The sequence below is a fragment of the Solea solea genome, chromosome 17 (genome assembly GCF_958295425.1).
Source record: "Solea solea chromosome 17, fSolSol10.1, whole genome shotgun sequence".
Classification (NCBI taxonomy): domain Eukaryota; kingdom Metazoa; phylum Chordata; class Actinopteri; order Pleuronectiformes; family Soleidae; genus Solea; species Solea solea.
The window spans coordinates 10,414,400-10,426,773 of NC_081150.1; the positions used below are offsets into that span (position 1 = coordinate 10,414,400).

The 12,374-nt window shown below is 38.7% G+C and overlaps 2 protein-coding genes across 7 annotated transcripts; one reads left to right on the plus strand and one right to left on the minus strand.

The window, feature by feature from the left end:
- The first annotated feature begins 3,321 nt into the window (after positions 1 to 3,321).
- nme6 (NME/NM23 nucleoside diphosphate kinase 6) lies at positions 3,322 to 6,232 on the plus strand. Of its 3 annotated transcripts, none has more exons than XM_058612496.1 (6): positions 3,322 to 3,554; positions 3,698 to 3,793; positions 4,164 to 4,266; positions 4,458 to 4,497; positions 5,512 to 5,672; positions 6,072 to 6,232. In XM_058612496.1, exons 2-6 carry the CDS (start codon positions 3,701 to 3,703, stop codon positions 6,176 to 6,178), a joined length of 504 nt encoding a protein of 167 aa, XP_058468479.1. In that variant the 5' UTR covers positions 3,322 to 3,554; positions 3,698 to 3,700; the 3' UTR covers positions 6,179 to 6,232. The 3 variants fall into 3 exon arrangements, with proteins under 3 accessions (XP_058468479.1, XP_058468478.1, XP_058468477.1); XM_058612495.1 differs by having other exon boundaries at positions 3,325 to 3,554; positions 3,676 to 3,793; positions 6,027 to 6,232; XM_058612494.1 differs by having other exon boundaries at positions 3,325 to 3,554; positions 6,027 to 6,232.
- A 542-nt stretch (positions 6,233 to 6,774) lies between these two features.
- Positions 6,775 to 11,328, minus strand: baalcb (BAALC binder of MAP3K1 and KLF4 b). 4 transcript variants are annotated; one of them, XM_058612498.1, is made up of 6 exons: positions 11,227 to 11,328; positions 10,989 to 11,036; positions 10,289 to 10,464; positions 9,195 to 9,419; positions 7,965 to 8,164; positions 6,775 to 6,998 (listed from the first exon to the last, which is right to left on the minus strand). In XM_058612498.1, exons 4-6 carry the CDS (start codon positions 9,376 to 9,378, stop codon positions 6,834 to 6,836), a joined length of 549 nt encoding a protein of 182 aa, XP_058468481.1. In that variant the 5' UTR covers positions 9,379 to 9,419; positions 10,289 to 10,464; positions 10,989 to 11,036; positions 11,227 to 11,328; the 3' UTR covers positions 6,775 to 6,833. The 4 variants fall into 4 exon arrangements, with proteins under 4 accessions (XP_058468481.1, XP_058468480.1, XP_058468484.1 ...); XM_058612497.1 differs by lacking the exon at positions 11,227 to 11,328 and having other exon boundaries at positions 10,989 to 11,164; XM_058612501.1 differs by lacking the exons at positions 10,989 to 11,036; positions 11,227 to 11,328 and adding an exon at positions 10,695 to 10,954.
- Positions 11,329 to 12,374: the final 1,046 nt, after the last annotated feature.

Consider the following 12,374-nt stretch of genomic DNA (forward strand, 5'->3'; position numbering starts at 1 on the left):
AAAAATGTAGTAATGTAATGTAGTCGCTGCATAAACAATAAAACACACACTTATATAATAAAGTAAAAGCAAAGTGCCGAAAATATCTATTCAAATTAAACCCAAGTCTATTATACTTCATTAGATTTACAGTGAACATTTCTTTATGACACCAACAGTTGAGTCTCAGATCTGTACATCAAACTCAGTTGTGATGAGAAATTTACAGACTACTGTAGGGATTGGTGTAGGAATCTTTGAAGGACAGTGAAAAGTGTTTCTCTAGTTATTCCTTAAGTTATTTCTGGTGGAACCAAAGGCTGGGCCACTATGAAGTTGGTTATGGGTCGCATGTGGCCCACGGGCTGCCATTTGAATAGTCTGGCTCATTTCTGACACAATTAAACAAGACAAAGCCACAGCTTCACCCATGAGCGTCAAAATGTTGCCGTCTGGCATCACATGAGAATCTTTGCCCTGCTGCTGTGGAACATTATTGTTACACAAGTCTTTACTGTGGCTCCTGGAAGGAATGAATGTGGAGCAGACCATAGACACTCTAAAAAGCCTGTGGGGGTCGTCAGTCAGCTGCCCGACTCTGACCAAAAGGGAATGACAACTGCAGCAGCAACAGCAGCAACAGCAGCAACAGCAGCAGCAGCAGCAGCAACAGCAGCAACAGCAGCAACAGCAGTGACACACAGATAAAACAGAGAAGGGGGTTTATGGCCGGCAGAGGGGATTAAGCTGAATCAGCCGCCCAGCTGAGGAAAGTCAGGTGGTCTCTGTTCTGTTGATCCATGTGTCTGCTCAACCCATCATAAACCTCTAAGATTGTCCAGCTCTTAAGAGATGAAGACGATAGAAATCTTCCTGCTTTAAATGCTTCATGAGGTAGACATCCGGATTATTCATTTATTATTATTACCTATAAGCATTAAGGCTGAAACAATTACTCTAAAATAATAGTCTACTACTTTGATGTATGGCATGTTTTCTGGTTTTTCAGCTTCTTAAATGTGAATATTTTCCAGTTTCTTTGCTCCATGTATCAAAGGAATCATTAAAAGTCACAGAGTCATTTTGGTTTGTGGACAAAACAATACATTTGAGAACGTCGTCATTTCCAGGTTTGAAAAACAATGACCAACATTTTCTGACGTTTTCTGGACCAAACGATTACTCAATTAATCGAGAAAACCATCGGCCATGAAAATAATCATAAGTCGAAGGTTATACCTTGTCATCCAAACTCCTTCTCCCTCCTTATTTCCTAACAGCTGTCCGAAATGTGTTTGATCATCACTGGTTGTATTTTGCTCATAATACAGTAATACAGATTAACAACAAAAAAAGCTTAAATATGTAACACTCAAACAACTCAAGTTCATTCAAACTAAAGTTAACCAGTTATATTAAGATAATGTTAGACAACTTGCTAAATTCAGTTTGAATGACAAGTATTTTTTAAAGTTTGTCCAGCATTTTCTATTTTCAGTGTACTTTACATTAATGTGACCAGTTTTTATCATTTAAACTAACGTGACAACGTGCCTATTTAAGTGATTATTTGTTTTATGGTGATTTAAATTGTCTCCTCTCCATGGCATGTCCCCAGTCAACTTTGCAGCCACAGAGACAACACAGAGCTGCAGTGAGAAGCAGTCAGTGGCCAGATGACTGAGTACAAGCTGCAACTTTAATAATAAATGAAAAACATGACTTTTTGTACTCCTCCCCAACCACTGAGGTCAATAAAGACTGTGTTCAAGAATGGTAAAATAAATCATGTCACAAGGCAGTTTATACTTTATACATTTTAAATGCCACAGCCTCAAAAATGTGCCCACCCAACACCCCACTTCACCCTCTCCACTCCCCTCATGGGAGGTAACAGCTGTGGTGTCACCCAGAGTCACATGACATGGGCAGGTGGGAGAAAACGACGTGGGACGTCCACCTCCCCCCCTTTCATCCCTCCTATTCTCTCTCGTTCTGAATGTCAAACTATATGTTAAACACATGCATGCAGGCACGCACACACACACACACACACACACACACACACACACACAGAGTCTCCTCTCTTGGAGGGTGTGGCTATTTTGTGCTGCTGGAATGCACTCTGTGTTTATAACTCATTCTGTACATCTGATGTCCCACATTGATGGAATTCCACTGACAAAAAAATCCCGTCTCTGGTATATCTCACTTTCCCAACTTTTGTATGTATGTACAGAACACATGTGTGTGTATATATATACACACACACATATATATGTGTGTGTGTATAGTATATGTATGTATGTGACGATATGTGTGTATACATATCTGTGCACATAATCATATGCACTTTCAGTTTGGACAGTACAGTACATACCAAACCATCTTCTGCACCATTCTTATTTAACATTTCTGTACATTGTTAAACTTCATGGTTACCTTATTTGTCTTTTGTTGCTGTTGTTGTCTCTTGTCTCTAAATATACACTGAAATGGAAAAACCTGAGCTAAATTCCTTGTATGTATGCAATCATACTTAGCCAGTAAAGCTGATTCTGACGGCAGCATCTTGTGGCTCAACAACTGTATATGTACACATTCATAAAGTTAAATCGGTGGTAAATGATCAAGCCCTACTAACTGCCTTTGCCAGAGAACTGACCCTCTTTTAAAGTTATTCCCTGAATTTGCATTCAAACAGGACAATAACATATACACAGTAATTAAAAACAATAACATTAACAATGAAATGACAGAAAAAACTTTTTTTTGGAAGGAAATAAAGTTATATTTCATTTCTCGTGGTTATGATCTGTACACATATTGTCATTCATGTGCTTGAAGCTATAACTTTTGCTGCAAAACAGTAGAGCAACAAAATATAAGGGTACTTTTCAACATATTTTTCCCATTACAAATTAGACTAGGGCAAATATTATTAATGAATTAATCGGTTTGCTGTGGTTTTTTTTTTTTTTTTTTTAATTAAAACAAGTTTCTGCTGCTTCTTCTTTTTTTAGCATTTTAAAATGTGAATAGTTTCTGGTTTCTTTGTTCCATGCAGAAGAATAAATAATTAAAACCAAATCATTTTGGTTTGTTGTTAAAACAGGACATTTGAGAACATCATTCAAGGTTTGCGAAACACTGATCAACGGTTTTCAACATTTGCTGACATTTTAGTCAAGTACTCAAGAGTACTCAAGAGAGTAATCGATAGATTCATCGATTTTGATAAATAATCGTTAGTTGCAGCCCTAAAGTGAACAACTTTATTTTAGAATGCTAACAAAACCGAATGAAAAAACCCGCCCTCAGGTGGGAACATAATGTGCTGAATGTCTCGGTTTCTGGGGGCAGTATTTACGAACGGACCGCCCGAATCATTCTTCTTCGTCTTAACGTCAAATTTACTTCAATATGTATTATTTTTGAATGTAGGACATTAAACAACACTAACTTGCGGAACAGTGTCGTATTGAAATACTTTATATTTTTGTGTTTGTGTTTTGTGTATGTCGCTGTTTTCTGATCTAACCTGACATTTATTTTGGAAAACAGACGGAACAGAGGTGGGTAATGAAATTCATATAAATATAGAATATTTATTTAACAAAGCTAAGGTTTATAAACTGAACGAGTATATACAAAGTGTTGTCTGCAGTGGTCCGTACCATGTTGACAGAATTGTAGTGTCTGTTGTTTTTCTCTGTAGATAATGTTACTGACAGCTGCTCGTCTGTCGAAAGTGCTGCAGCTCACCCTGGCGGCCATTAAACCAGACGCTGTAGCTCATCCTCTGATGTTAGAGGTCAGTTTTGTTCCTCAAGTAAAATAACTACTATTTTGTTAAAATTTACTTCGGTACAAATAAAAGTACTGGTCTAAAAACGTCAACACAAATTGGAGTCCTGTGCACCTTATTAAGCAATGCCATTAGACGTATATTGTGAATTAAATTCATTTTTCTTTCAAAACAATCCATAGTGTGGCTTTTTTGTTGACTCTGCTCTCACCATCAGATGGTGTAATGTTATTTCAATTCAGCCCCTTTAACTTTAAGCTTTCTGGAGGAACTCTAATTGTAACACAAAACACATTTTTAGATACACAGTTGTTTACTTGGTGTCATCAACTACAGTCTGAAACTACAAGGTTAAAGTTTGTTTTTCTTCCCTCAGGCTCTTCATCAAAGAATCCTGGAGAACAACTTTGTCATTGTGAGATGCAAAGATCTCGTATGGAGTAGAAAGGACTCGGAGAGGTTTTACTCTGAACATTCAGGTGTGAATAAAACAAATCCATGATCATTAAGGGTAAAGTTAAGAAAGTTTTGCTTCACAGTGATTCAGTATAAGTAAATAATTGAGTCAGCAGCTGACTAGACTAAGTCTTACATTTTTCATAATAAAAATGTTTTGGTTTTGAAGAAATAGATCTAAAATTGATGTAAACCCTCTTATTTTGCTCCCTAGGGCGATTCTTCTATCAAAGACTTGTTGAGTTCATGTCAAGGTAAGCTTTGGTCACACTGCCATTATATTTTTGTATAATGTATTTGTATTCATTTGTATTCAGTACAAATCCCAAATTATGACATCATCGGTTATTCACATATAAACGTTTGGATGATTGTGGTTTTCTGTTTGATGTGTTCAAAATGGAATAATGGAAACATTTCCATTGCACATAAATCACTGAGTCAGCACGGACAAAGCCCTCCTTTCATGCTCAGCCAGATGCCAGTAAATCATTTTGTCAAAAGTGCACAGCAGGAGTTTCTATTATGACACAAGTTCTATATTTAGCGCACCATCCCTGGAGCAAATGTCTGAGAATCAGTGTGAAGCCTCCTCTCAGTAGCTCTTCATGCAGCGAACACCTGCTAGACTGCAAAAGGTGCTTTTAATCACTCTGAATGCTGGAGGTGTTAATGGAAAAGATGGATTTTGACTTTGGTTTTGCCAAAGCTGATCATTGTTCTATCATTCTGTGTGTGATGTGTATTAATATCTGAGCTATGCGGAGGTTCTGGTGTGAATAGATTGGACTACGAATTAGGACGACCTATGAACAATTAGTCATGGGGGAAACTGGAGCCAAACATACAGTATTATATAATCAGTTGGTTATCAACCTACTGAGTGGTTGTTGGTCTATACAATGTCAAATGTCAAATTCCTCAAAAGGTTTTTGATCAATTGTTCTGATTTTCTTTGCTGTAGAGGAGCAAAGACAGCAGAAAACACCATTCTTATACAGTATATAAGAATAGTTATACATCAATAACTGATTCATCATTGCTGCTCTATGTTGACATAACAGCTCACAAAGGTTGAAGCCAAACCATAATGGTGACCCCTGCTGGTTTGTTAGCAGAAGGGACATGTAACACATACATTTTGATTTTGATTCATTTAAAAAGTTAAAATACATAATATTTTCTTTTATCACGAGTGTACAGTATTTATTTTTCTGATTGCAACTGTAAACTGACCACTCACGCTGCTGCTGATTTCTTTGCCCCAGTGGTCCGATGCGTGCGTACATTTTAGCCAGAGAGGACGGAATACGTCACTGGAGAGAACTGATGGGACCCACTAAAGTGTTCAGAGCCAGATTCACGTCTCCCGCCTCCATCAGGGCCCAGTATGGACTCACAGACACACGGAACACGACTCACGGTTCAGGTAGGAAACATGTCATGTTTTTGAAAAATATGTATAACTGTGTTTTCACTTCCTAGAAAATAAGTTTAAAATGCATCATCACATGGGCTATTAAATTTGGCCTTGCTTTGTCATTAGGTGTACATAAATGTGTAGTTTTACACTGATAACACAATGAGTCTATTTAATTTTATCCTTTAGATGTTGCAACAGGAAATATTTGAACAATAGCTGTTGTAAATTCCCACTGACTTAAATTGCACAAGTTCTCAAGGGTCTTTTAAGTGACCCTTGAGAAGAGTGTAGTTTATAAAAGCCTTTTTCAACCTTCTCCTCATTTTTACTGCACTTTTTTTTTGGTGTATATTTCTCCAGATTCTGTTGAGTCGGCACAAAGAGAAATCAGTTTCTTTTTCCCAGACTTCTCTGTGGAAGAGTGGATGAAGAAAGAGGAGCCATTGTTCAGATCTGGACAGTTACAGTTTGACCAACAAAAACAAATCCACACGCTTTTAGCACAAAGCTGATCCCAGAGCTGCTGCTGCTGCTGCTGCTGCGACAGCCACTCATCAACACAGCACACACAAAATTTCAGCAGGTGATAGAAGCGTTTGTTCACCATGATTCCTCCATTCCAATATGTATGTCTGGTTTTCCTTCCTATAACGCATGTACTGCAACTAATTTAAAATAAAGGACGTATTTATTGTCTTTATTGTCATTAGAAAACACAAACAACTAGATAAGAAAGTCTGACACTTTTACATTATCATCACAAATTCCTGTCCAGGCAGTCGTCATGATCAGTTAATATGTGTGCATTTACACAAATGTATTATCAAATACAATTAAGATTGTATTGATTTGAAAGTGCCTAAGAGCGATTTCTAATTTTCAAAACGGGCTGCGATTCAGTAAGAATTCTTATGTAACTTTTACTTAATCAAACCACACTCATGAGTACAGTGAGGCTGTGTTAACAGGCATTACAAAAATTATCTCATGGTTTTAACTGCAATATAACCTTGGTCAACAATATTTCAAGAAAATAATCCTTTCAGAGTCTCATACGTCCTCCTTGTGCGTCCTCAGCCTTCAGACATTGAAGCGTCACATCAGTTCATTTATTTCACAGTCATCGTTTTTCTTTTTATTTGGCTTCTTCCAGTCTCCATCTGCAAGTCAAGTGTTTTGTGTGGTCACCTGCTTTAGACTCTCCACAGGTTTCATCACCTCGTAGGTGGTGAGGGACTTCTTCACCTTGCCGTTCTTGTCCACCTGGTGGATGCTCTGTGTCACTGTGATGGTCACCTGCTTGGTGGACATACGACTGTCCTGCCATTTTGTCTGTGGATGAATGGAAGAATGAACGATTGTCAATGGCAAACATACAAGAAAATGCAGGTTGTGACATGAAAATCACAAATGGCCCAGAAAATTATTGACAGGCAGAAGCAGCAAATGTATAATACTTGCTTTTTTTTAAAAATAAAAAAAATAAATAAATGTATTTTATTAAAATATTTGCTTTCACCTTTGTTCATGAATTAATCCAGAGTTTCCCAAACTTTTTGACTAAAAGAACCAGACAGCAGAGAGTAACACAGGAACATTTCTGGGATCAACTTTTTGTTGTTTATTTTCCCTACGACTCATATTGGGCAGATACACCTGAAATACATAACAACTACTGGCAGGAAAAAGATAAGAAAACTATTAAGGGGAATTCTTGCTTGCCACCTCCCATCACCTGAGGTAGTACGTTGTGATGGACTTGCATAATAATCATCAAACTTATTTAAATAGGGAAAGGTTAGAATAATTATTTTTGCCATGTAATCTAACCTCCCATCTTCTCCCCACCACTCTTGCCATTTCATGGGTAACAAACATCAATATTCACAAAACATATTTACAGTCACGCTTCATAATAATATATTAAATCTTACTTCACTTCAGAAGAGTGTGCCCTTCACATTATTATCAAAGTCCATGGATATATTTTACAAAAGATCATGAGATCAACATCTCTTTTTATGGCCTCTAAGGTTCCTCTTTTGGCCTTATTTTCAGATGTAATTGATATTCCCTTTTGATATATCAGTGAAAAATAATGTCAAAATGAAATACAAAGCACACTGGAGTAGCCTTTGCTTGCTACAGGTTTTTACTTTTCTTTTTAGCCTGGCCCAAGACCCAGTAGTAATTTGAGTTATGTAACCAACAAGCAGGACAAAACAAAAGGGCTGAAGATTTACCTTGGACTATTTGAGTATTTGATAAAATGAGAAAAACATCCAGCGAGAGACTCACAATCTCTTCTGTGTGTAGGACACTTCGGCGCTGCACCGTGGTGCCAGATGAAGGCAACGCCTCCTCTTTGGGCGGAGAGGCGAGTATGACGGCAGGACTGCTGGGCTTCACGTCACTCAGACTGGCTTCAGACACGGCTGAGCAGACCTTCAGATACGCCTGAGCAGGAGGAGGGAGCGCGTCCTCAAAGAGATCTGGAACTGAGACAGAACCTGAGATTTGAGCTCATTTTAATGACCCTATTGAGCAGCTGGTCGTCACTTCAACTAATGAACTCATCATGCATTTGCCGGTCCTTTTCACAACCGAGTAAGAATTCTTTGACAACCGTGTCAAAAGGAGACATGCACCACACTCGATCACATGCCTTCTTTTTTTTTAAATGCTATGAACATGCAAAAAACAAAGGGATATGCATATAAAGACAGAATCATAATAAACCCTTTGCATAAGAACAATACAGAGCACAGTGCATTCATTATTATGGAGGCTATGGATAAATAAATAATTGTTATAATTAAGAGGGTGAGTCCAGCGCTAACAACATCCCACTGAAGTGTTATTGAGTGCACTGGATGTTGGCATACAACAAATGTTAAAACGCATTAATCACAGACAAACAATGTAATCTGAGCGATGCTCATGCTTTAACTTAATCCATAGTGTGGAGCCACTGTTCGAGATAATCTTCGAGGTAACCAGGTGCTTCTGAATCGGTTTTATCTGCTCAGACTGATGCTGTAATTCATCTCCACAATTACATCAAGGCACCTCGGGCCAGCATTCACTCACAGCTCCGTCTGTTGCCAAGAGAGCCAGGGCCTGTTTGAGCACTCTGGCTTTTGATGTAACCTATTATGCCCGATTAGTGATTCATCTCCTGCTGGCTTCAAAGAAAGTCCACACGCAATTCAATGGAAAAGACAAATTAACACACACAAAAGATGCACCAATTTCTGAGTGACGGACTGGACAGAAGAAAAACTGTGTTCAGGGAACATGTTTCACAAATGTCACACTCAATCTTTGGGTAGAGCAGGTCACCGTGTTGCTTTCTATTTTTGACCGGATTTTAATCGCAATGGGACAATTCATCCATCCATCCATCCATCCATGAATCTAATGAAGTGACAATCACAAAGGTTTTATTCTGTTCAGCACTTAAATTTAAGTATTATAGCCATTAAGTATTCATTCGCCATCCACTCAACCAATATTCATTGTTCCTACCAGGGCCGATTGTTTTCTCAGAAGTGAAGCAGCCGGCCTCCGAGGTCTCAGAGGGGATGCTCTGGATGGACGACAGGGGGATGTCAGTGTCTGTGCTGGTCAGCCATGTCGACTCTGTCTCTTTGGTCCAGCTCTCCAGGTAGCGAGGCTCCAGAGCATCGGTCCTGCTCCCCCCACAGCCCATGGCTCTGCCTGCAGGCTCCTTCACTTCCCAGCAACACTTTCCTTCAGGAGAAAAAAAGAAAAACTGAATTACACTGGAGATGAATTATCAGTATCATAATAAGAGTCGCAGCAAGTAAATTAATATAAATAGTTATGTCAGGGGACTTGCCATATACAGCAGATCGAGACTGCACTCTTAATTTAGAGAAACCCGATTTTCTCTGATGAGCAAGCACTTAGCGGCAGGAGGGAGGAAAAGGAAGAAACCTGGAGCAGAACAAAGCAGGGGGTGTGGGACTGCCTCACACCATGCAGGCTCCACATAAGACTATTCATAACAATAGGGATTATATTAATAAACATAATGACACTAATTATAGGAATCATAGTAGCAACTCTTTATTATATCCATATGTATGTTAGTATAAGTGTAAAATCACTGTAAATAAATAAACATTTGTGTACTTTAGGCAAGGGCCTTGCTTTACGAAGGCAGCCATCTTGTACTGCATTGTTTCTAAAGTACAGGAAAAGTGTGTTTTACTTTTTAAAAAGAGGACGCTCAAACAAAGTAGAACTAACGTTTAAATATCTCTATCTATCTGGCAGGAGTCTCAATCTAAAATGACCCTTTAGTCTGGTCAGGCGGGGTCAAGTGAAAAATAGTCAGACTTTTTGGGAAAAAGCAATAGGGGTGGGCAATATGAGCTTTAAATGATAAAAACATCATAATAATGAAATTCAGTAATAACTCATTATGAGTTGATACTGATTGGAGGGCCACATGGCATAAATTGGAGCCGCAAGTTTAAGACCTCGGATATGGTTAATGCATCAGTTGAAGGAAAACTTGTTGATGATGACATTCTTACTGGTATGTGAAGGCCACTGAAGTACCCTGACACACATAATTCAATACATTCACTTACAGCGCAGCACACAGCCCTCATACGACTGATGAGTGGTCTCCAATTGCTGAGTTGGATCCACTTCCCCGCACGCTCACATGTCTCGATGAGAATTTGAAAAGTGGCCGCCCCTGGCTGACTGACCATCAGGTCAAGGAGACCATGGGAGCCTGATGATCATGAGAACATGCAGGCACCTGGAGGGAAAGAGGGTGAAAGAGAGATGGAAGGAAGGAGAGATGAGTCAAGTATAGATGTGATCATTTGCAGACATACTGCACATGTACGATAAGAATTGCAAATACACTGTATTCCATGGACCTACTTCCACTGTATAGTACTTTAAATCCCCGTCGAATGACAGTTACAGGGAGCAGATGTATTGACTGGCGACTGTGCTTTGAGTCCGGAGTACAGCAGGATTTACCTTAAATTGACCGAAGAATGAGCCGAGGTGATTAATGATCGATAAATACTACTGCGCTGGTTCAATCATGTCGTTCTTTCCCCCAGGACGATTAATGGACTCCGCACGCTAAAGCATCGCAGCAGGCCGGTGTTTATCACGACAAATAATCACTACTGACGGTTTATGACACAAACAAAAACAAAGCAGTCGAGGGTGTGAACGCGCACGCAACGACGCTGTATAATGCACAGAAAGCACAGTCTCACATGATGATGATGATGATGATGGTGGCGTTAATGTTAAGATACTTACTGATCATGGAAACTCGCTGCTGCTGCTGCCGCTGCTCCTCCGTGTTGTCTGACAGACACACCACCATACCATATTTGTGATTATCGACACTCCTCCAGAACCACCGTGGCTGCTGTTCGCGACGCTGTCCGCCTCTTCATTCATTCATTCATTCATTCAACCATTCATTCATTCAGCCTTACTCCCATTGTAATGATGACGTTAAAGAGTAGGTAACAGCTGTGTGCGTTTCACTCACCGTGTGCTGTATACGCTGCAAATGTGTAATACTGGACAAAAGTCTTTAAAGTTGTTGTTTTACCAATGTGGTGATGACCATATGTAATTATTCGTCAGTCTCTATATTGAATACATTAAAAAAAACAGGAAATATGGATGTAATATTAAGAAACAAACAAACAAATAGAAGATTGGGGTTAACCCTAACACCAAAATGGAGGTGACCCTTAATTAACGTCATTAGTAACACCTGCGTTTGTTCTACTATTTCTTGTTCAAAATGGCTGCAGCTTTACAATCATTACAATCACATGTACAAGAATTAAGCCACTAAAATATCGTTTCATTCTAAATACCAAAGACCACAGAACTGACAGACAAAAAATGATATATTTGTTTTCCTTCAGCAAGGCCAGCAACATATGGGTGTATATATAATATATGCAATACATATGCCTGCATAATGGTTCCCCTTAAGTGCTGATTTAAGTGACTAGATGATGAATAAAAATTAGACATGTATATAGGAAACTTTTTAGCCTCATGTAACCATACTTAACTGAGTCTATTTTTATTTTTTTTACTTGAATCTATTAAACCAGAAACTACAAAATATGATTGAAGACACATAATTAGTGGTTCGGAATTTTCCATAACAAACTGTGGATGTACTGTTCCTCATTCTGTCATAACAGTAAAACAAATAGTCAACGTTTTAATGTTGTGCCTAATTAGTGTATGTGGGCCAACAGCAGCAGAGGTCCCTTAAACAACCAACTGTAACAATAAGGTGTTCACTGCTCTGTCCACAAGGGGACAGTCACAGACCACATCTGTCCTCCAAGAACCAGATGGGCAGAGGTTCCCATAATCTTAAACATATAGGGAAATGTATGCAAACTGATTTGTTTGCTTGATGAACGTCTTGATAGAACTCTCAGGGAAACGAAAACGTGCAGCTAAGTAAATCAAAGAATCCCAAGTGTCTGCTCATTCAACAGAGACATCCAGTTTAATGTCAGAGCTTTCAGTGACACTCTGTCAGAGCTGGTAACACAAGAAAATGTCATGAGCATATACATGTGGTATATATATATATATATATATATATATATATATAAAGCCTCTTTCTTTCTGCTTTACTGACTTGGCTGCATTTGTTTAAAA